At 35.4% G+C, this 23,191-nt stretch overlaps 1 protein-coding gene across 1 annotated transcript; it reads left to right on the forward strand.

The window, feature by feature from the left end:
• The first annotated feature begins 3,971 nt into the window (after positions 1-3,971).
• On the forward strand, positions 3,972-19,817 carry LOC118841928 (histone H1.4-like). The gene is made up of 2 exons (XM_036749630.1): positions 3,972-4,159; positions 19,415-19,817. The coding sequence occupies exons 1-2, from the start codon at positions 3,972-3,974 to the stop codon at positions 19,815-19,817; spliced, it is 591 nt and encodes a 196-aa protein (XP_036605525.1).
• Positions 19,818-23,191: the final 3,374 nt, after the last annotated feature.

Consider the following 23,191-nt stretch of genomic DNA (forward strand, 5'->3'; position numbering starts at 1 on the left):
CACTAAGGGATCAAAGGGCTTGGAATATGATATTCTAGAAGTCAAAGGAGCTAGGATTAAAACCAAGAATTACCTACCCAGCAAAACTGAATAGAATGATTCAGTAAGAAAAATGACATTCGATTAAATAGAGGATTTTTAAGCCTTCTTGATGAAAAGACCAGAGTTGAATAGAAAATGACTTTCAAATACAAGAATCAAGAAAAACATGAAAAGATAAACAGGAAAGAGAAATCATAAGGGACTTATTAAAGTTGAACCGTTTATAGTCCTTCACATCATGTGTGTGCATGTGTGTGTGTGTGTTTGTATGTGTATGTATATTATATGTATGTAGGCATATATATATGTATATATATATATATATATGTACATATATATATATAAAGAGAGAGAGAGTGACAGACCGACAGACAGAGACAGAGACAGGGACAGAGAGACAGAGACAGACAGACAGAGACAGAGTCTAAGAGAGACAAAGGGTACCGGGTGAGTTGAAGATGAAGGGATGATATGTAAATAATAAAATTAAGGGGCAAGAGAGGAATATATGTGGAGAAGGAGAAAGAGAAAGAGAATGGGGGAAATTATCTCACATAACAGAGGCAAGAAAAATAGTTTACAATGGAAGAGAAGAGGGGGGAGGGGAGAGAGAATGAGTGAACCTTACTCTCATCAGATTTGGCTTAAGGAGCGAATAACATACACACTCAATTTGGTATCTTACCCTACAGGAAAGTACTGGGTGAGGAGAGAAGGGTAGATGGGGTTGATAGAAGGGAGGGCAGGTTGGGGAAAGGGGTAGTCAGAAGCAAATACTTTAAAAAAGGGACAGAGTCAAAGGAGAAAATAGAATAAATAGGGGGTGGGATAGAAGGGAGAGAAATATAATTAGTCTTTTACAACATGACTGTTTAGAAGTATGTTGCATAACTACACATGTATAATCTGTATTGAATTGCTTGACTTCTCAATGAGGGTTGGTGGGGAGGAAAGAAAGGAGAGAATTTGGAACTCAAAGTTTTAAAAAAGAAATGTGAAAAATTGTTTTTACTTGCAACTAGGAAATAAGATATACAAGCAATGAGGTACAGAAATCTATCTTGCCCTACAAGAAAGTAGGGGGAAAGGGGATAAGAGATGGGGGATGGGGTTAAAAGGGAGGGCAGACTGGGGGAAAGGGCAATCAGAATGCATGTCTTCTTGGGGTGGGAGGAGGGGAGACATGGGGAGAAAATTTGAAACTCAAAATCTTGTGGGAATGAATGTTGAAAACTAAAAATAAACTAAAATTTAAAGAATACACCTACTCATAAGCTGTAAAAGATATGGGATCTACTTCGCTTACCATTTTTTTGGTAATACAAAGTTGAGTATTAAAGTCATATATCCATTTATCATGAATTACAGAATAAGATGTAAGGTGCTGATCTAAGTCTCATTTCTGCCATGGTACTTTCCAATTTACCCAGGAATTTTTATTAAATAGTGAGTGTTTTTCTAGGTAATCTGTGTTTTCCACTTTATCAAAAACTGAGTTATTCAGTTCCATTGTTTTTTATTCTCCCTTGTTCATTCTGTTCCATTGATCTAGCTCTCCCTTTTTTAACCAATGGAGATGGTTATTATGACTGCTGCTTTGTAATATAGTTTGAGGTCTGGAAGTTACATTACTTCCCCTTCATTTCTACCTCTTTTTGTGATTTCCCTTGGTATTCTAGATCTTTTATTTTTCTAAATGAATTTTGATATTATTTTATTGAGTTCTGTAATGTATTCCTTTGATGATTTGATTGGTATAGTATTAAAATTGTAAATTAACTTAGATATAATTGTCATTTTTCATTACATTGTCACTGCCAAACATGACTACTGAATACTTCTCCAACCGTTTAAATCATTCTTTATTTCTTTAAGGAGCACTTTGTAATTGAAACCATACAAATCTTGTGTGTGCTTTGGTAGATTGATCCCCTGATATTCTATAAATGTTATAGCTACTTGGAATGATATTTCTCTTTCTAATATTGCCTCATGGATTTTGTTATTTATATATGGTAATGTTGTTGATTTTTAAGGATTTATTTTTTAGAGTGCAACATTATTGAAGTTGCTAATTGTCTCAATAGTATCTTTACCCTCTCAAGGATTTTCTTGGTTAAACCATCATATCATCAACAAATGTAATTTTATCCACCTTCTAGCAACATTTATTACTTTAATTTATTCTTTTCTTATTTTTATTGCTAGCATTTTCAAAAGTACATCAAATAAGATTGGATAGAGTGAATATCCTTTACTTAATGACATATTTTTAAAGAAAAGTTCTAGCATATCTTTGTTGCATATGATGCCTCTTTTTGGTCTTAGATACTTTTTATGAAAATAAAAAAGGGGAATATCTATGCCTCTACATGATAGGATTAGTCTTTTTGTTCATTAGTTTTCCTTTCTTCTCTTCTTCCTTCTTTTCTTTCTTTCTTTCTGTCTTTCTTTCTTTCTTTCTTTTTCTTTCTTTTTTCTTCCTTCCTTCCTTCCTTTCTCTCTTTCTTTCTTTCTTTTTTCTTTCTTTCTTTCTTTCTTTCTTTCTTTCTTTCTTTCTTCTTTCTTTCTTTTTGTAAATGAGTGTTGTACTTTGTCAAAAGCTCTTTCCCCATCTATTGAGATGATCCTGTAATTTGGGATGATTTGTTTCTTATGTGATTAAATATTTTGATTATTTTCCTGATGTTGATCAGTTCTTGCATTTGTGGTTTGAATCCAGCTTGTTGTCTTTGATTAATTCCCATAGTTTGTTTTACGTGATTTTATTTGAATCGATAACATAAATGAATATTAGACTATAATTCTCTTCTGCTTAGTCCTTCATAGTTTAGGTATTAAGAATATCTTTTTTCTCACAAAAGTAATATTGTAGGGTACTGACAGATTTACAAATGAATTGGTTGACATTAGTCAGTCATTCAGTAGGATTTCTGTGAGAGTGTAGCTATGGTAGAAGAAAAAAGATCGTATCTAGAGAAATTCTTCTCTTAAAAAATGAATATACTGTTAAAATCAATTAATATATTCAATTGAACTTTAAACACATACATCATTTACTATATTTCACCATATAATCATCTCCACCACATAATCATCACACCCTGTTTTTTTAGTACAAAAAATGGTTTATAAATGTTAATTTCATAATTGTCATGTGGTATAATTCTGTTCATCATGCTGTTTAAAAGGTAAACAAAGCAGCAATGTATTCACCATTGGCATATGGATAAGCATTTATCTGTCACACATTGAGAGCCACAAGCATGGAATTCTTAGTGCACACACACTGTCAGTATATTTCCAAAACCTGACTTGCATGGTTTGTTTAGAAGACTGCAGCACTAACGATATTGTCACTCAACCCAATGAAGAGCTGTAGGCACAGGGGGAGAAAGTGGGCAGGCACAGCTGCCATTAGTAAGTCAAGTGATATGGTAAGACTTGAATCTTTCTGTACTAGCTAAACTATACAGTTTGTCTACCAGCAATGCAGTTTAGTAACAAATGATTTTTAAGTAATACTGCTACAAATTTTAAGCTTCACATAATAGTGGCACCCACTTTTTTGCAAAAAAAAAAAATTGGCAGACTTCTGGGAGCCAAGAGGATGGAGTAAGCAGTAAGTCACTCTCATTCTCCCTTACTGACCTTGAAAAACCCAGAAAATCCTATCCCAGGAAAAATCCTGGGACAGTGCAGCCAGCAGAAACATGGGGGCAGCAGTTTGTTTTTTTTTTTGTTTTGTTTTGTTTTGGTTTTTGTGCTTCTGAGGCTGGGGAGATTAACAGGAAAGGTCCCCTTCCTCTGGCTGAAGGGGAGAAGTACAGGACAGGAGGTGTCCCAGATAGCCAGTGGCAAGTCCCACCTCAGAAAACTAGTGAGTGATCCTGAACTCCAGGGTGGTGGAGCACACAAAAGCCAGCACCATGACACCCCCACATGTCTTCACACAGAGTAACCAGCAGACACCAGTGTCAAGAACCACAACTTGTGCAGCACAAAGGTGTCCACCAGCAGCTGAGCTTATGCATGCTCTAGTGCAGCCCAGGGAGAGGAGGCAACCTCCAGCAGCCAGGCCACCCTCTACCCCACACCTCAATCCTCAAGCTTCAGTGTAACTTGGGGGAAATGCAGTCAGACCTCACCTGGCATTGGCACACACCAGCCACTACCACCAGCTCCAGTTCAGCACCAGGTAAACTACATCTTCTCCAGCCTCCAGCTGCCAGAACCAGAGGCCCCAGCACACAAAGCAAATAACCAGGCCTTTACCTCCCAAAACAAGAAGTGTGGGACAGTTCCCTCTGTGCCCCAGGAGCAGAGAGGAAAAGGGTGAATACCATGAGCAAGAAGCAATATAGAAAATTCAAGACCATAGATTCTTATTATGGGGCCAGGGGAGGTCAATTCAGAGGAGGACAGCATTGTCACTATTCCCACATCTGAAATCTCGAAGGGCAATATGAACTGGTCTCAAGCCCAAAATGTCTTCTTGGAAGAGCTCAAGGATTTTAAAAGTCAAATTAGAGAGGTAGAAAAAAAAATTGAACAATTCCTTTAAAAATACAATTGACAAAATGAACAAAAGTACACTGAAGAAAACAACTCCTTCAAAAGTAGAACTGGACAAATAGAAAAGGAGGTACAAAATCTAACTGAAAAAAACAATTCATTAAATATTAGAATTGGGCAAGTGGAAGCATCAAGACATCAGTCAAATAAAATCAAAATAATGAAAAAATAGAAGAAAATGTAAAATACCACATTTGAAAAACAACTGACCCAGAAAATAGATCCAGGAGAGATAATTTAAGAACTATTGGTCCACCTAAAAGCCATGATGAAAAAAAAACAGCCTGGACAGGATTTTCCAAGAATTCATCAAGGAATACTACCCCAAAGTACTAGAACCAGAGCCTAAAATTGTCATTGAAACTACCCACCAATCACCTCCTGAAAGAGATCTCAAATTGAAAATGCTAAGGAACGTTATAGCCAAATTCCAGAATTATCAGTTTAAGGAGAAAATACTGCAAGCAGCCAGAAAGAAACAATTCAAATACTGTGGAACTACCATCAGGATCACACAGGACCTTGCAGCTTCTACATTTTAAAAGATTAAATTTAAAAGTTTTAAAAGTTTAAAAGTTAAAACTTCTAAAAGTTTTAAGTTTTAAAAGATTAACGTTAAAAGATCAGGTGGCTTGGAGTATGATATTCTGCAAGGCAAAAGAGCTTGGATTACAACCAAGGATCAACAACCCAGCAAAACTGAGAATAATCTTTCAGGGGAGGAGATGGATATTCAATGAAATAGGGGACTTCCAGACTTTCCTGATGAAAGGACCAGAGCTCAATTGAAAATTTGATCTTCATATACAAGACTCAAGAGAGGAATAAAAAGGTAAACAAGAAAGAACAATAAACCATATTATTTAGTAAGGGCAAACTGTGTACATCCCTAAATGGGAAGATGATACTTGTAAATCTTGAGAATTGTATCTTTATTACAACTTTTAAAAGGAATATACATAGACAGAGGGTGTGGGTATAAATTAACTGATGTGAAGATAAAAACCATAATTAAGGGGTAAAGGGGGATTGTAATGGAAGAAGAGGTAAGGAGGAGGCACAAAAAGGTAAATTACATCACACAAAAAAAGCAAAAAACATATTACAATAGAGGGAAAGCAGGGAGGGAGATGAGCATTGTTTGAATTTCACTCTCCTTGGATTTGGTTCAAGGAGGGAATAACATATTCAGTTAGATACAGAAATCTAACTTGCCCTGCAGGCAATGGAAGGAGAAAGGGGAAAGAAAGAGGAAGGGTAGTTAGAAGGGAGGGAAGAAGTAGTAAGAGAAAAGGGAAAGAAAAGGAAGAGGGCTGATAGAAAAGAGAGAAGATTGAGGGAGGCAGTGGTCAAAAGCAAAACTCTCTTGAGGAGACAAACTGAGAAGGGAGAAATAAGAGCATATACAAGGAGGAAAATAGGAGGGAAAGGAAGACACAGATAGTAATCATAACTGTGAATGTGAATGGGATGAACTCTCCCATAAAACAGAAGCAGATAACAGAATGGATTAAAATCCATAATCCTACAATATGTTGTTTACAAGAAACACATTTGAAACAGGAGTACACACAGGCTAAAGATAAAAGGCTGGAGTAGAAAACATTATACTTCAGCTGAAGTAAAAAAAAAAAGACAGGTCTAGCAATCCTAATCTCAGACAATGAAAAAGCAAAAATACATCTAATAAAAGAAATAAGGAAGGAAACTATATCCTGCTAAAAGGCACCATAGACAATGAAGTAATGTCATTACTAAACATATATACTCCAAGTGGTATAGCATCCAGATTCTTGGAGGAGAAGTTAATGAAATTTAAGGAAGAAATAGATAGCAAAACTATTCTAGTGGGGGACCTCAACCTCCCCCTCTCTGAACTAGATAAATCTAACCACAAAATAAACAAGAAAGAAATTGAGGAGGTGAATAGAATTTTACAAAAGTTGGATATGGTTGACCTCTGGGAAAAATTGAATGAGGATAGAAAGGAATATACCTTTTTTTCAGCTGTACATGATACCTACTCAAAAATTGAGAATGTACTAGAGCATGAAAACCCCACTATCCAATGCAGAATACAAGAAATATTAAATATATCCTTTTCAGATCATGATGCAATAAAAATTATATGTAATAAAAGGCCACGGTAACATAGACTAAAAATTAATTGGAAATTAAATAATTCAATCTTAAAGAATGAGTGGGTCAAACAACAAATCATAGAAACAATCAATAACTTCATCTGAAAGAATGACAACAATGAGGCAGCATACCTAAACATATGGAATGCAGCAAAAGTAGTTCTTAGGGGAAGTTTTATATCTCTGAATGTTTACATGAATAAAGTAGAGAGAAAGGAGATCAATAATTTGGACATGCAACTAAAAAGCTAGAAAAAGAACAAATTAAAAATTCCCAATTAAATACCAAAATAGAAATATTGAAAACCAAAGGTGAGATTAATAAAATTGACATTATTAAAACTATTGAACCAATAAATAAAACTAAGAGCTGGCTTTATAAAAAATAAACAAACTTTTGGTTAATTTGATTTTAAAAAAGAAAGAAGAAAACCAAATTAAAAGTATCAAAAATGAAAAAGATGAACTCACCACCAATGAAGAGGAAATTAAAACAATAATTAGGAACTATTTTGCCCAACAGTATGCCAATAAACGTGGCAATCTTAGCGCAATGGATGAATATTTACAAAAATATAAATTGCCCAGATTAGCAGAAGAGGAAGTAAAATACTTAAATAATCCCACATCAGGAAAATAAATTGGCCAAGCTATCAATGAACTCCCTAGGAAAAAAATCTCCAGGGCCACATAGATTTACAAGTAAATCCAATCAAACATTTAAAGAACAATTAATTCCCATACTTTATAGACAATTTGGGAAAACAGGCAAAGGAGTCCTATCAAATTCTTTTTATGATAGAAATACAGATACTGATACCTAAACTGGGAAGAGTCAAAACAGAGAAAGAAATTTAAAGACCAATTTCCCTAATGAATATAGATGCAAAAATTTTAAATAAAATATTAGCAAAGAGATTGCAGCAACCTATCATGAGTATAATATACTATGATCAGGTAGGATTTATACCAGGAATGCAGGACTGCTTCAATATTAGGAAAACTAGCTTCATAATTAATCATATCAACAACAAAACTAACAGAAACTATAAGATTATCTCAATAGATGTAGAAAAAGCTTTTGACAAAATACAACACCCATTCCTATTAAAAACACTAGAAAGCATAGGAATAAATGGAGCCTTCCTTAAAATAGTAAGTAGAATCTACCAAAATCCAGAAAAGCCAGAAGCATTTCCAATAAGACTGGAGGTGAACAAAGATGACCATTATTGCTACTGTTATTCAATACAGTACTAGGAATGTTAGCTTTAGCAATAAGAGAAGAAAAAAAAGTTGAAGAAATTAGAATAGGCAAAGAAGAAACTAAGCTATCGCTCTTTACGTTAATATGATGATATACTAAGCAAATCAATTTATAAAAGTATTTGAAATAATAAACAACTTTAGCAAAGTTGCAGAATATAAAATAAACTCATATAAATCATTGGCATTTTTGTATATTACGAACAAAGCTCCAAAGCAAGAGATAGAGAAATTCCATTTAAAGTTACTATAGACATTATAAAATATTTGGGAGCTTACCTGCCAAAACAAACCCGGGAACTATATGAACACAATTACAAAACACTTTTCACACAAATAAATTCAGATCTAAATAACTGGAAAAACATCAGTTGCTCTTGTTTAGGCTGAGCTAATATAACAAAAATGACAATTCTACCTAAATTCATTTACTTATTCGGTGCCATACCAATCAAACTGCTAAAAAATTACTTTATAGACTTAGAAAAAACAATAACAAAATTCATCTGGAAGAACAAAAGGTTCAGAATATCAAGAGAATTAATGAAAAGAAATGCTAGGAAATGTGGCCTAGTCATCCCAGATCTTAAATTGTATTATAAAGCAGCAATCATCAAAACTACTTGGCACTGGCTAAGAAATAGAGTGGTGGATTAGAGGAACAGGTTAGGTTCACAAGACATAGTAGGCCATGATGACAGTAATCTACTGTTTGATAAACCCAAAGGCTCCAGCTTCTGGGATGAGAACTCACTATTTGAGAAAAACTGCTGGGAAAACCAGAAAATTGTGTGCCAGAAATTGTGCATAGACCAACATCTTACACCATATACCAAAATAAAGTCCAAATAGGTACACAATTTAGATATATAGGCTGATTCTATAAGCAAATTAGGAGAGAAGGAATAGCTTACCTGTAAGCTTTACGGAGAATGGAGGAATTTATGGCCAAACAAGAGATAGAAAACATTATGAAATGCAAAATGGATAATTTTGATTACATTAAATTGAAAAGTGTTTTGCACAAACAAAGCCAATGCAGTCAAGATTAGGAGGGGAGCAGAAAATAGGGAAAGAATTTTTTACAACCAGTGTCTCTGATAAAGTCCTCATTTGTAAAATATATTGAAAACGGTGTCAAATTTATAAGAATAGAAGTCATTCCCCAATTAATAAATGGTTAAAGGGTATGAACAGGCAGTTTTCAGAGGAAGAAATTAAAGCTATGTATAGTCATATAAAAATGCTTTAAATCACTATTAATTAGAGAAATGCAAATCAAAACAATTCTTAGGTACCACATCACACCTAGCAGATTAGCTAACATGACAAACAGAAGAATTATAAATGCTGGAGAAGATGGGGGAAAATTGAAATACTAATTCATTGTTGGTGGAGTTGTGAACTGATCCAACCATTCTGTAGAGCCATTTGGTACTATGCCCAAAGGGTTATAAAACTATGTGTACCCTTTGACCCAGCAATACCACTTCTAGGCCTGTGTCCCAAAGAGAGCATAAAAATGGGAAAAGAACCCATATGTACAAAAATATTCATAGCAGGTCTTTTTGTGGTGGCCAAGAACTGAAAATTGAGGAGACACCCATCAATTGGGGAATAGCTGAACAAGTTGTGGTATATGAATGTAATGGAGTACTATTGGGTTATAAGAAATGATGAGCAGGTGGGCTTCAGAAAAAACCTGGAAAGACTTATATGAACTGATGCTGAGTGAAGTGAGCAGAACCAAAAGAATGTTGTACACAGTAACAGTCACATTGTGTGATGACTGATTTTGATAGACTTAACCCTTCTCAGCAATGCAAGAACCTAAAAACAACCCTGAAAGACTGATAATGGAGAATTCTGTCCACACCCAGAGAAAGAAATATGGTGCCAGAATGCTGATCAAAACATACTATTTACCTTTTTGTTTTGTTTTGTTTTATTTTGTTTCTTTTGCATGGTTCCTCTCATTCATTCTAATTCTTCTCTACAACATGACTAATGTGAAAATATGTTTAATAAGAATGTATATGTAAAGCCTATATTGGATTACATGCCATGGTGGGGAAGGAAGAGGGGTGGGACAAGGAAGTGAATGTTGAAAACTAAAAATAAATTAATTTATAAAAAAGGCATAAAATCTGAGATGATTATGCAATGAAATATAGTAATACAGTAGTTGTCATTAGCTAGAAGGAAAGTGAGTATTTTATAATGGAAAGAGTTATTCATTTTCATTGATTGTGTAGGTGACTAGTTAAAAAAAAAAGAAATTATGTCCTTCAGCAAGAGAGCTTGTAAAATTCTCTTACCATTATTCACCATATATTTGTGTGTTTTCACCTTATTCTTGTTTTAAATCAAAATATAGAAATAAAGTTCATGTGAAATGAGATTTAAGACTGTCCAATGTTAAAGCAAATGCTGCCAATTATTGCTCAAAGAAGAAAGTCCAACATCAAAACTGTTTGTAATTATTATGTTAAAAAACTTCTATACTTGTTTCATTTAAAATAATAATTATAGTCAACAAAATGTAGAATATGGGAAGTCTTTCAGATAGTAGTCAGCCTGTGAAAAGCTGTATAGGATTACTTCTTTTAAATTTTACAGAATGTCCTGGATATTTCAAATTATTTTATAATTAGAGTTTTATAATTTAAATTTAATTTTCACAGCTACAAGAAGAATAAATTTTTATATTATAATTATAATTGACCAATGTAAATTTCAATTTGGATCTTTTGGGATGCATAAATGTTTAGGGTAATTATTTTATGCACTAAATTTATATGAAATAATATCATAAATATTACATTAAATTACTCTGGGTATTCAGATTATATTTTGTTGTTGTTGAAAGGTTTTGCAGAACAAAATAAAATGCCAACAACTACTGTTCTGAAGAAGAGTTCATTAATGCATATGCGTTTTTTTGTGCTTTAAACATAAATTTGTGTGTTATCAAAAGCTTTATTGTCATCTATTGAGATATTTTTGTCATTTATATTTCATTTGCTGTTAATATGGTATAACAATAATCTTGTTAGCAGCTACTGTGGCTATGTAAGACCAGCAACAAGAACACACAGAAGGGCTGCCAACATAGGTTCTTTGATCTGCTTTTCTAAGAAAAGTAACTTTATGGGGTTAACAACCTCACTTTAGTTAAACTTAATTCAGGGGGAAAGATCAGCACCTTGAATTTCAGGGAAAAACACAAGCAGAAATTACAAGCATACAGTATAAACAGAGAAAATAACACAAACCAGTCTATCAGTTACCAGAGAAGCACCAATGACTGGGTTATCAAAGCTGGCAGGGGCGGGGGGGGGGGGTACTGTTTCAATGGCTTGCCCAGAGTCTCATCACTTTTTCATTGAGTGTACCCCCCAAAATCAAATGCTGAACTTCCAGTACATATACCTGTTCAGGGCCCTGAGGGCTGGGACCAACTTTGCATTTAGGGTGTGGGAAAGTTAGTTCTTTAATCTAAAGGTAATTCTTCAATAACTACCAGGGTGTTGGAAAGTTAGTCAATCACTAGTACCACACCATATACATTGTTTCCAATTAATGACTCCAGATTACCTTAGTGCTGAGAAAGAGCCAGACTCATTAAAGGCACTTGATGGCCTTAGCACCCCAAAAGAGAAGAGAAGCAAAAAATCCTGCCCTGATTACCATTACATATGGTCCATTATGTTTATAGTTTTTCCTAATATTGAAAAAACTTAACATTCTTAATATAAGTCCAATCTAGCCATAGCATACAATCTTTTTTTTAAATATGTATTCTTATATTATCTTGGCTAACATTTTGCTTAATATTTTTCATCAATACTCTTTAGAGATATTAGTCTACAGTTTTCAGTAAAGATGCTGGCAAATATAAATGCTGAGAGAGATGGGAATGGAAGTGAAGTTGAAAACTTGAGAGGCATGGAGACTCTTTGGAATGGCTTCTAAAGAGAACCTATAAAGCAATCAATTAGAGATTAAATAAATGATTGCCAGGCATAGATGAATGAACTATTTGTACATTTGTACATTGAATCATTTATTTGTACATTGTAATAATACTAATCACTGAGGATAAATAATTTTATAAGAATGCCTTTTTTATATTATAGCCACTTTCTTAAAAACTGTTAACTATATGTAAATATATGTGTGTGTGTGTGTGTGTGTGTGTGTACACATATATAAACAACATCTTATAATACACTAGGAATTGCAATTGGAAGGGATACAGTAATAAATATTAATGTCAAATACAGAATATTTTAAGTGAATAGCTAATCACTTCCTAATTGTTTTTTTTTTTAAATCAGAACTTTAAATTACAAAATTTGCTTTAAACAAGTTTGACCTTTACTACTTTAAAAATTCAGTTGGTGGATGATATCAGAGAAAGGAAGTTTATAGTGCAGTTCTCCAAACATTTCCTGTCAAATACCTTTAAAATAATGCTTAAAATCAAATTCTGAAGTGGCAGAGTCAAAAAAAAGTCTCAGTGAGATATTTTTTTTCCAACCCAAGACAATTTAAAAGATTGGAAGAAGAGATTCATGTCACCATGGTGGTGGTTCACCTGCAGCTTATATGGCAGAAACACCAGCTATGAGGTTTGGAAACAGCAGCTACAAAAGCAGCAGCAGTTTCTCAAGCTCTCATCCAAGAGAAAGTAAAAGGAATTGGCAAACTAATCAGAAAGGGATTACAAGAGAACCTAGCACTGAGAACAGGACCAGGAGTGCTTTAGTAAATGGGTCACATACCCAGGGTGCAGAGGGGAGTTTGTGGTCAAAAGAGAGGAGGGGCCCTGAGGAGAACTAGAAGTTTCAGCTACAATGGTCAGGAGCCACTCCTGAGTAAGGACCTGAACACAGATCAGGAGAGCACTGACCACACATCTTCCAGGATCATACCACCTTGGAGGCACAAAAAACTTCCAGATCTCCAGAACTAGATATGAAAACAGGGTGCCAAAAAGTTTGATGCTCAAAACAATGACCCACTTTCCACCCAAGTAAGGAGAGTCAAACTTCAATACTAAATTCAAAGACAAGGAATGGACTGAAAAAATGAACAAACAATAAAAAGAAGGAGATCATAAAAATCTATCATGGTCATAGTGAAGATCATGACACAAACTAGGAAGAAGATAACCACATCAAGACAGCTATAAGCAAAGCCTCAAAATGAAAAATGCAAATTGGACAAAAACATTTTTTAAAATAAAATAAAAATAGTAGAGGGAAATTGAGGAAAGAAATTAGAGCAATGCCATAAAATTATGAAATGGCAAGTAACACCTTAATAAAGAGGCAAAAAAATTCAGATCCTGAAAAAAGATCCCAAAATGAAAACTCCCAGGAATAGTATAGTCAAATTTCAGAGCTCTTGGGTCAAAGAAAAATATTAGAAGCAGCCAGAAAGGAACATTCAAATACTATGGAGCTATGATCAGGATCAAGCAAGATTTAGCAGCTACCACCTTAAAGGAACAGAGACCTTGGGATATGATGTTCCAGAATACAAAGGAACTAGAATTTCAGTCAAGCAAAATTGAGCATATTTAATGAAATAGAGAATTTTCAAGGATTCTTCATGAAGAGATAAGAAATGAATAGAAAATTTGACATTCAAATCCAAGACTCGAGAGAAGCATAAAAAGGTAAACATGAAAGAGAAATCATAAGAGACACAAGGAAGTTAAACAATTTATATACCTGTGTGGAAAGATGACATGGAATTCCTAGGACTTTTATCATTGTTAGGTGAGTTAAAAGGAATCTGCATAGACAGAGGGCACAGCTATGAGTCATTTACATTGGGATAATCTGAAAAATAACTGGAGGGATGAGAGAGAGATGCACTGGGAGTAGGGGGAAGGGAGAGGAAGAATGGGGAAAAATTATCTCACATAAAAGATGCACAAATGGAAGAGTTTTAACAGTGGAAGAGAAAATGGTATGGGGCAGGCAATATTTCAACCTCACTCTCATTTGAATTGGTTCAAATAAAGAAAAATATAAGAGGGAGGCAGTGGTCAAAAGCAAGAAACAGACCTTTGAAGAAGGACAGGTTAAAAAGAAAGAGAAGGATAATCACAAGAAAACAGGACAAAAGGAAATATACAATTAGTCCTCATAACTGGGAATGTGAATGAAAGCTTGTCCATAAAATGAAAGAAAATAGCAAAATGGGTTAGAAACACAAAACACAACTGAAACAGAAACATGCAGAATTAAAATAAAAGGTTGGGGCAGAATCTATTATGCTTCAGATGAAGTAAAAAAGTCAAAAGTAGCAATCATGATCTCAGACAAAGCAAAAGCAAAAAATGGACCTAATTAAAAATGATAAGCAGGGGAACTGGTTAAAAGGTACTGTATACAATGAAGCAATATCAATATTAAGCTTATATACACCAAATGGTATAGCATCAAAATTATTTTTAAAAAATCTTAAATGAATTATAGGAAGAAATAGAAAGTAAAACAGTACTAGTGGAGGACCTCAAATTTCCCCTCTTGGAACTAGATAAATCCAGGCATAAAATAAGAAAGAAGTTAAGGAAATGAATAAAACTTTAGAAAAGGTAGATATGATTGACCTCTGGAAAAAAAATGAATAGGAATACTAAGGAGAATACCTTTATCCTTTGTTGTATATAGAATCTTCAAAAAAAATTACCATAGATTAGGGGATAAAAAGCTCACAAACAATATATAAATGCAGAAATATTACATTCTCCCTTTTCTGGTCATAATGCAATAAAAATACATCCAATAAAGGGCCATGAAAACTTAGATTAAAAATTAATTGGAAAGTCAATAATCTAATCTTGATCTTGGCAGCAGGTCTCTAGCCGAGGGTCCTTCTGCACCACAGGCAGGAAGATGATGGCTGCAAAGGAGATGAAAAAGTCACTGGAGTCCATCAACTCAAGGCTCCAGCTGGTCATGAAAAGTGGCAAATACATGCTAGGCTATAAAACAGACCCTGAAAATGATCCAAAAAGGCAAAGTCAAATTGGTCATCTTAGCCAACAACTTCCCAGCCTTGAGGAAATCAGAGATTGAATATTACACTATGTTGGCCAAAACTGGCATACATCACTACAGTGGCAATAATGTTGAATTGGGTACAGCATGTGGGAAGTACTACAGAGTATGTACACTGGCTGTCATTGATCCATTGAGTCTGATATCATTAGAAGTGTGCTAGAACAGACCAGTGAAAAGTGAACTGTACGATAGTATACTTCAATAAACGGGCCAAAACTTACCTAACAATAAATAAATAAATAAATAATTTGATCCTAAAGAATTAGTGGGTCAAGGAACAAGTCATAGAAGCAATGAATAATTTCAATAAAAATAATGACAACAATGAGAGAAAATATCAAAATCTGTCTTATTCAGGCAAAGTAATATCTAGGGGAAATGCTATATCTCTAAACAAGTACATTAATAAAAGAAAGAAAGAGCAGATCAGTGAATTGCACATTCAAGTAAAAAAAAACTATAAAAAGAACAAATTATGTTAAACACCAAAATGGACATCCTGAATATCAAAGAAGAAATGTATAAAATTATAAGTAAAAAAGTTAACTAATAAATCAAACTAGGAGTCAATTTCATGAAAAATACAATAAAATTGAAAAAAAAACCCATTGGTTAATTTGATTTTTTTTTTAAAAAAGAAGGAAATCAAATTACTAGAACCCCAAAAAATGTCGAATACAACATCAATGAAGATGAAATCAAAGCAATTATTAGGGCAATTTTGCCCAATTATAGGCCTGCAAAACTGACAATCCAAGTGAAATGGATGAATATAAAAGTATAAATTGCCCAAATTAACAAAAGACAAAATATCATATTTAAGTAATATTTTCTTAGGAAAAAAATGGAGCAAACCATTAATGAGATTGCTAAGAAAAAGTCCTAAGCAACAGATGGGTTTAGGAATGAAATATATAAAATATTTAAGGAACAATTTATTTTAATATTATTTAAACTGTTTTAAAAAAATAAGTAAAGAAGAAGTGGGTAGCTAGATGGTGCAGTAAAAAGAGGTCTGGGCCTAGAGTCAGGAAGAACTGAGTTCAAATCTGACACTAATTAGCTTTGTCACTTTGGGAAAGTCACTTACCCCTGTTTGCCTCAGTTTCCTCATATGTAAAGTGAGCTGGAAAAGGAAATGGCATACCATTCTTTGCCAAGAATCTTTGCCAAGAAAACCCACAAAAGATTAATGAAAAGACAGACACAACTGAAATAACTGAACAAAAAAAAGTTCTACCAAATTCCTTTTATGATATAAATACAGTTTTCATACCAAAACCTGGAATAGTAAAAACAGAGAAGGAAAACAACAAGACAACTTCCTAATGAATATTGATGAAAAAAGTTAAATAAAGTACTAGCAAGGGATTACAGCAACATGTCAAAATGATCATACACTGTGATCAGGTAGAATTTATGCCAGGAATGAAGGACAAGTCAAATATTAGGAAAACTATAAGCAAAATTTACCATGTCAATAACAAAAGCAAGAAAAATCACATGATTATCTCAATAGATGCAGAATAACCTTTTGACAAAATATGATAACCATTCTTATTAAAAACCTAAGAATGAAATCAGCTATTTCTTACAATAATAAGGAGTACCTATCTAAAACCATTATTAAGCATCATCTCTAAACACAGGTAAGCTAGAAGACTTCCCAAAAAGATTGTAAGTGAAGCAAGAATGTCCATTTTCACCAATATTATTCAATATTGTATTAGAAATGTTATCTATAGCAATAAGACAAGAAAAATAAGTAGAAGGAATAAAAACAGGCAACCAGGAAACAAAACTATCATACTTTATTTGTCATATCTATGGATAGATAAAGAGGATCATGGGAAGTAAAATGGATAATTTTATTACATAAAATTAAAAAAGACTTTAATCAAACAAAATCAATGCATCAAGAATTAGAAGGAAAATGGGAAACTAGGAAAGAATTTTTATAGCAAGTTCTCTGATGAAGTCCTCATTTCCCAAATACATAGGCAACTTAGCCAAATTTATAAAAATAAGGATCATCCCCAAACTGATAAATGATTAAAGGATATGAAGGGCAGTTTTCAAAAGAAGAAAGAAAAACTTTTAATACTCACATGAAAAAATGCTCTAAATCACTACTGATTAAAGAAATGCAAATTAAAACAACTCTGAGTTACAACCCTCACACTTATCAAATTGGCTAATAGGACAGAAAGGGAAAATGATAAATGCTGGAAGTGATATGGGAGAAAAAAAAATAAGTACCCTAATGAACTCTTACTGGAGTTGTGAACTGGTCTAACTCTTCTGGGGAACAATTTGTAACTACTTTCAAAGGGCTATAAAACTGTGTATTCCTTGGCCCAGCAATACCACTGCTAGGTCTGTATCCCAAAAAGATCAAAGTAAAAGGGGGAAAATGTTTCTAACAGCTCTTTCCAAAGAATTGGAAGGAGAAGGAATGTCCACCAATTAGGGAATGGCTGGATAGGTTTTGGTGTATGATTGTGATGGGATGCTATTGTGCTGCTGCTGCTGTTGTACGGTCTTCTTTCTCAAACAGGACCAATGACATCAAGAGAGTGATGCCTGGGCTTGCAAGTGAATTGGATATAAGTGAGGCAGAGCTGTGCAAAGTCATTGGCTTCACTATCTCCTCTAGAGTCAGCTAAGTCCAGTAGTAAGACATAGTTCAAAATGACTGCTGATGCCCAAGGATGCAGTGGGACACCTTGGATTTTTAAACTAAGCCCAGGTCTCAGTTTGTCTGAGGCAACACCCATTTAGTAATTGAAGCCTAGGTAAGAATTGAGGCAAAAGATGGCCTATTTTGTCTTCACAAAAGAAACAGTCTGGGAGAAGACTCAGAGTTTCTGAGCAGACAAGAAATAATTGCTATTTACACTCACTCTGAGCCATGAAAACCCAAACAATGAGCAAGTCAGGCTTGGGCTGGGACCTATTATTGACCAATCAGTGAGAAGCAGAACAATCTGTGTTTAAAGGCATGGTCAAGTGGTTCCGTCTGAATCTCAATGGACTTGATCAAGCCTGGTTTTCCAGAGCTATATTTCAAGAAATCATAAATGAAAACTACATGAGACAAAAGAATTAATTGTCCCAGTTTTTTCTAAAAAAAAAAAAAAGATAGAGTAAATAAGTAGGAAGAAAAAAAATCTAGCCTCCAAAACTCAGGATACCTTGCACACCAAATACAATCAAAATTTATATTCCTTTGGACAGAGCACCCATATGTAAGGGTATGACTCCAACATGGACAGAGGGAAAAGATAGGAAAAGGAAGAAAAGGAGGAGGAAATAGCAGCATTGTCCAACTGGAACTGGCCAGTTGGGTCCCAGACAACTGGAGGAGGGAGCTACTATTACTCACAGATTGTTGTTTGTCCTTCCTTCTCAAACAGGACCAATGACATCAGAAGAGTAATGTCTTGACTTGCAAGTGAACTGGATTTAAGTGAGGCAGAACTGTGCAACATCATCAGCCTCACTCTCTCCTCCAGAGTCATTGGAGTTCAGCGGCAAGACATAGGTCAGGATGACTGGCAACGGCTCCCACTATTTTGCTATATGAAATAATGAGGAGAACAGTTTAAAGAAAAACCTGGGAAGACTTATATGAACTGACAGAAATTGAAGTTAGCAGATCCAGGAGAATCTCATACATGCAATATCAATACAATAATTATCAACTGTGAAAGACTTAGCTACTCTAGCTACTCAAGACAATTCCAAAAAACCCATGATGAAAAATGTTTGTCACCTCCAGAGAAAGAACTGATGAACTCAGTGGAGACTAAGGCATATTTTTTTCACTTTCTTTAATTTTCTTGCTTTTTTTGGTACCTTGGCAAATACAAAAAATATGTTTTGCAGGACTTCACATGTATAATTGATACCATTTTTGCTTGCCTTGTCAATGGGCGATGGTAGAGGAGAGGAGAAAATTGGAACTCAAAAAAATATCTTTAACTGACTGTTAAAAATAAATAAATAGCTTTTGTTCTCTCTCTCGCTTTGGCCTCTTCCAGTCGGTGGAGTACCTGTTAGCACAGACTGTGGTGTAAAAATGGACAAGTCTAAGAAACGTACCACCCACGACCAATCACGAAAATGATATAGAAATGGCATCAAGAAACCTAGGTCACAGAGATACAAAAGGGGCTGACCCCAAGTTTTTGAGAAACATGTGCTTTGCCAAGAAACATAACAAGAAGGCACTGAAGAAGATGCAGGCCAACAACGCCAAAGCCACTAAGGTCTGAGCACCAAGGCTTCCAAGGCCAAGCTCCTCAGACCCAAGATCCCCAAGGCCAGTGCCCAGCATGCTGGCCACAAGAAGGCCACCAAGCATCCAGGTCCTAGAATCGGCATCAAACATTCGGGTCCCAGCATCACGAAGCCTGACTCTAAGGTTGCCAGAACCACTGATCCCAAGGCTGCCAAGCCCACTGACCCCAAGGCCTCCAAGGTTGCTGCCAAGGTTGCCAAATCTGGCCCCAAGGCCACCAAATCTGACGCTAAGGCCTCCAAGTCTGATTCCAAGGCTGCCAAGTCTGGTCCCAAGGCAACCAAGTCCAATTCTAAGGCCACAAAGCCCAGTGATTTCAAGGCTGCTAAGCCTACTTACCCCAAGCCTGTTGAGGCCAAACCCAAAGATGCTGGAGCTAAAGCTGCTAGTCCCAAGCCTTCAAAATAGATGCTACCAGACAGAAGGACTTGTTTAAATCCTAAACCACCATTTTTCCCAGCCACGGTATGATTATTCAGTGTTTTGTACAAATAAAGGAAATGGTGAGTCATAAGAATAAATAAATAAATAAAAAGTTATGTATTAAAAATAGGTGTGATAAATAGACTGACAACACCAGTCTGTTTTGTTTTCATGCACTGATACAATATTAATGATCTAGACAGATATTTAAATCAGTGGTAGTTGACGATTTTTGGAGAACAGGAGAAAGAATCAAGTCTATGAGAAGGAAGAGCATATGGCAGTATTAAATGGAGTTTATCCAAGGAAAATTTTTGGCCTTGAACTGAATTTTTAGAGGCTTCACTTTTTTCCTAATGGTAAAACTTACCTAAACAATAACACTAAAAGATCAGAAATATTTACTAAAATTAATTAAATTATTTACAACTAAAAGAAATCCTAAATGTCTCTAATGAGAATAACTAGCATTTATAAAGTGCTTAAGGTTTGCAAAGCCATTTACACATGCTATTTCCTTTCATCTCCACATCAGCCCTATGAAATAGGTGCTCTTATTATCCCCATTTTACCAATGAAAAATTGAATCTTAAGAAAGCCAAGAGATTTTTCCCTGGGTATACAGCTAATGAGTGTCTGAGGCAGGATTTGAACTCAGGTCTTCCAGACTCCAAGTCAAATATTCTATGTACTGTACCACTTAGATGGTAGGCATCATTCTAACCCTCTAAAAACTTAGAGAAGGTGCTGCCCTACATATGGTATACGGTTTCATTATCTGGAAGTTACTGATACCAGTGAAATCACAGATTTAGTCCCTGAGTCAATCCAGGCCCCCTACTATACTATACCACTAAACTACTTTGAGGCTCAGGTCATTGTGAACATATTTTTTGCTCCTAAAAGTCCTCTTCTTCCAGTGGCTAATTTAATTGAAGATGGAGGGGAAGTGAAAGAACATCAGAATTTAAAAAGAAAATCCCTTTGTGTTTAGTAGCTGGCCCCTTATTCAGCTGATTGCTTACTCTTTCCTTTCATACACTGTTGAAGTGTTTCCCTCATTCTCGACCACGCTTTTCCATAGAGAGTTTAAAAAATGGACTTTTTAAGTTACTCCTGGCAAAATGAAAGGACCCTGAATGAGTGGAGTTGAGACAGTCTATCATGGCCCCAATGCTGCTTTTCTCTCTGTCGTCCTTACCACAGCCATACAGATTGAAAAGAAAGCAATTAAGGGATGCACAATAGAGGCCAAGGTGTTTACAAAATGGAGAGGCAGTTCAGTGTCAGAACCAAGTAAGCCTCAGCATCCACTTGAAGAACAGGGCTGTGAGTGCTAAAAAAAACTTACATATACACAAACATGCATACATACAATCTCCCAAGTCAAAGGAAAAATATGATTATATACAAGAAGATGAAACTTTATCTCCTTTTGGAATGGTAATGAATATTTATTAGGCCGATTTGAAGTCCTAAAAGGTTTCTTTAATCAAGGTAAGAGGCAATTTTCATCAGATGGTCTTAGAAGCCTAAGAAGCAAAGAAAAGAGTGATGCTCGGGTTAGTATGAAATTATAATAAGCCCAGTCCTAATGTGAAGGACAGGAAAAAAATGGATCTTCTGGAGCAGCACATATTAGCTCCCAGGATATGTATTTATGCTTTGTCTTGTCTCATTTGGTTATACAGACGTTTGAGTATGAGAGGCTTCAGTGGACAATCCATTAAACATTTACTAAGTACCTATTATGTACAAGACATTCTGTTAGCTGCTAAAGAAACAAAGATGAAAAATTACATAACCCTTGTCTTCAGAGGATAAACAATCTAATGGTGAGTGGAAGGATAAGATTTATATAAAAGGTGTAATACAAGTATAGCACCTTACTGAAACTACCAAAAGTAGTTGCACTTGTAGGTTTGTAGTTTGGGAGGGGCTGGTACCTTGGATTCTAGTGTATCCTAGAGGTCTGAGCTCCAAATATCATAGTTCATGAACCTTTATTAATGGACTTCCCATTAATAGTCTGAAGACAGTTATTTCTTAGCAAATTATTTTAATGAGATGGCATATTAGTTATAAAACATTTCCTTCACATACCTATTTTACTATTGTGTTCTTTCCCACAAACACACACAGAGTCCACGGGAAGAGTTAGACCAAATTTCAAGCATAATGGTAGTGAGTCATACATTTAGGAAACATGTTTCCTGATACTCCCAAGACCCATATTCCTCTCTCTACAGTGAAATCTTACCAAAACTCTACCCCAGGGACTAGCATCTCTGTCTACTGGGAAGATTGCTCAGCTGAGTTGCGAGAGTATGATCTTCAAGGCATATCAGCTTTTAAGAGGTAATAGCTGGTTATCTTCTCTTCTCCCAAGGGTCATGTTCTCCAGTTTCTCCCAGCCTCAACTGACAGTCTCTCCGGATTCATATCTGCTAGGGTATATGTCTGTCCTCTCTCAATTGTCCTCAAACTCTCTGGAATTGATTCTCTTACTACTGGATGGGCTGTCTCCTTATGGGCAAGTAGCTTTGCCATTACATGCCATGGTTTACAGTGGAACAAAGAGAGGGAAATGCCTTTCTCTCTCCAAAAGATGCTGCTTTTTTTTTTGGGGGGGGGGCATGGGTTCTTTCTCCACTACAGTCTCCTGTACAGGACTGACTTGGAATTGACTCTTGAACCATCTTTTAAGAATGGTTGGAAACATGGCCATCTTTCATCAGCCAAAGGGATTGTCACAAATCAAACAGAAGTTTAATTTTAAGTATGGAAATCAGGTTTGCAAACCAAAGTGCCCCTGAGGAGGGTTTGTGGCTTGTGGCAAGGGTAGGGCTTTTATACATGACCACAAAAAGGTGGGACCCAAGACAGTCTTGGGTAAACAGTTCCCAGGGTTGGCATTTCTTGGGATAATAGAGGCATTCTTGAGTCCTGTGGGAACAGACCCCAAAGTTATTAGAATCATTGAGCTTTGTGATTGTCTGAAGTCTGAAGAATGGTTAAGCCTTGTTCAGTGTGGCACAGAACCAGTTAGCATGGTGGGAACAGGAGTGCAGTACCTGTTTCAGTTCACTTAACAGTCACAAGCATGGGGATTGTTCAGAGTGTCAGAAGATTTGATTGATAACTTTCTACTGCAGCGTATCAACTGCAGCTCCATCTTTCAGGTCAGGATCTCCTGGGAAGTGGGTGAGCTCCAACAAATTTAAATAGTTATTGATTAATGTGGAAATCATAAGTCCCTCAGTGAACATCTGGTGCTGGACAAAGCAATACATTTTGCCAGAGGGTGAGATCATCCAGAAGGTGAGCTCAAAAGATCATTGTTATGCTAAGCTCAGGGT

This window comes from Trichosurus vulpecula, chromosome 1, assembly GCF_011100635.1.
Source record: "Trichosurus vulpecula isolate mTriVul1 chromosome 1, mTriVul1.pri, whole genome shotgun sequence".
NCBI classification, from domain to species: Eukaryota; Metazoa; Chordata; class Mammalia; order Diprotodontia; family Phalangeridae; genus Trichosurus; species Trichosurus vulpecula.

Bases quoted from the DNA above. Each gene is read 5' to 3' on its own strand.
- LOC118841928 (XM_036749630.1), top strand. From the start codon at position 3,972: ATGACACCCCCACATGTCTTCACACAGAGTAACCAGCAGACACCAGTG. The intron at 4,160-19,414 runs GTAACTTGGGGG...CAAGCTCCTCAG, and splicing joins CTCAATCCTCAAGCTTCAGT to ACCCAAGATCCCCAAGGCCA.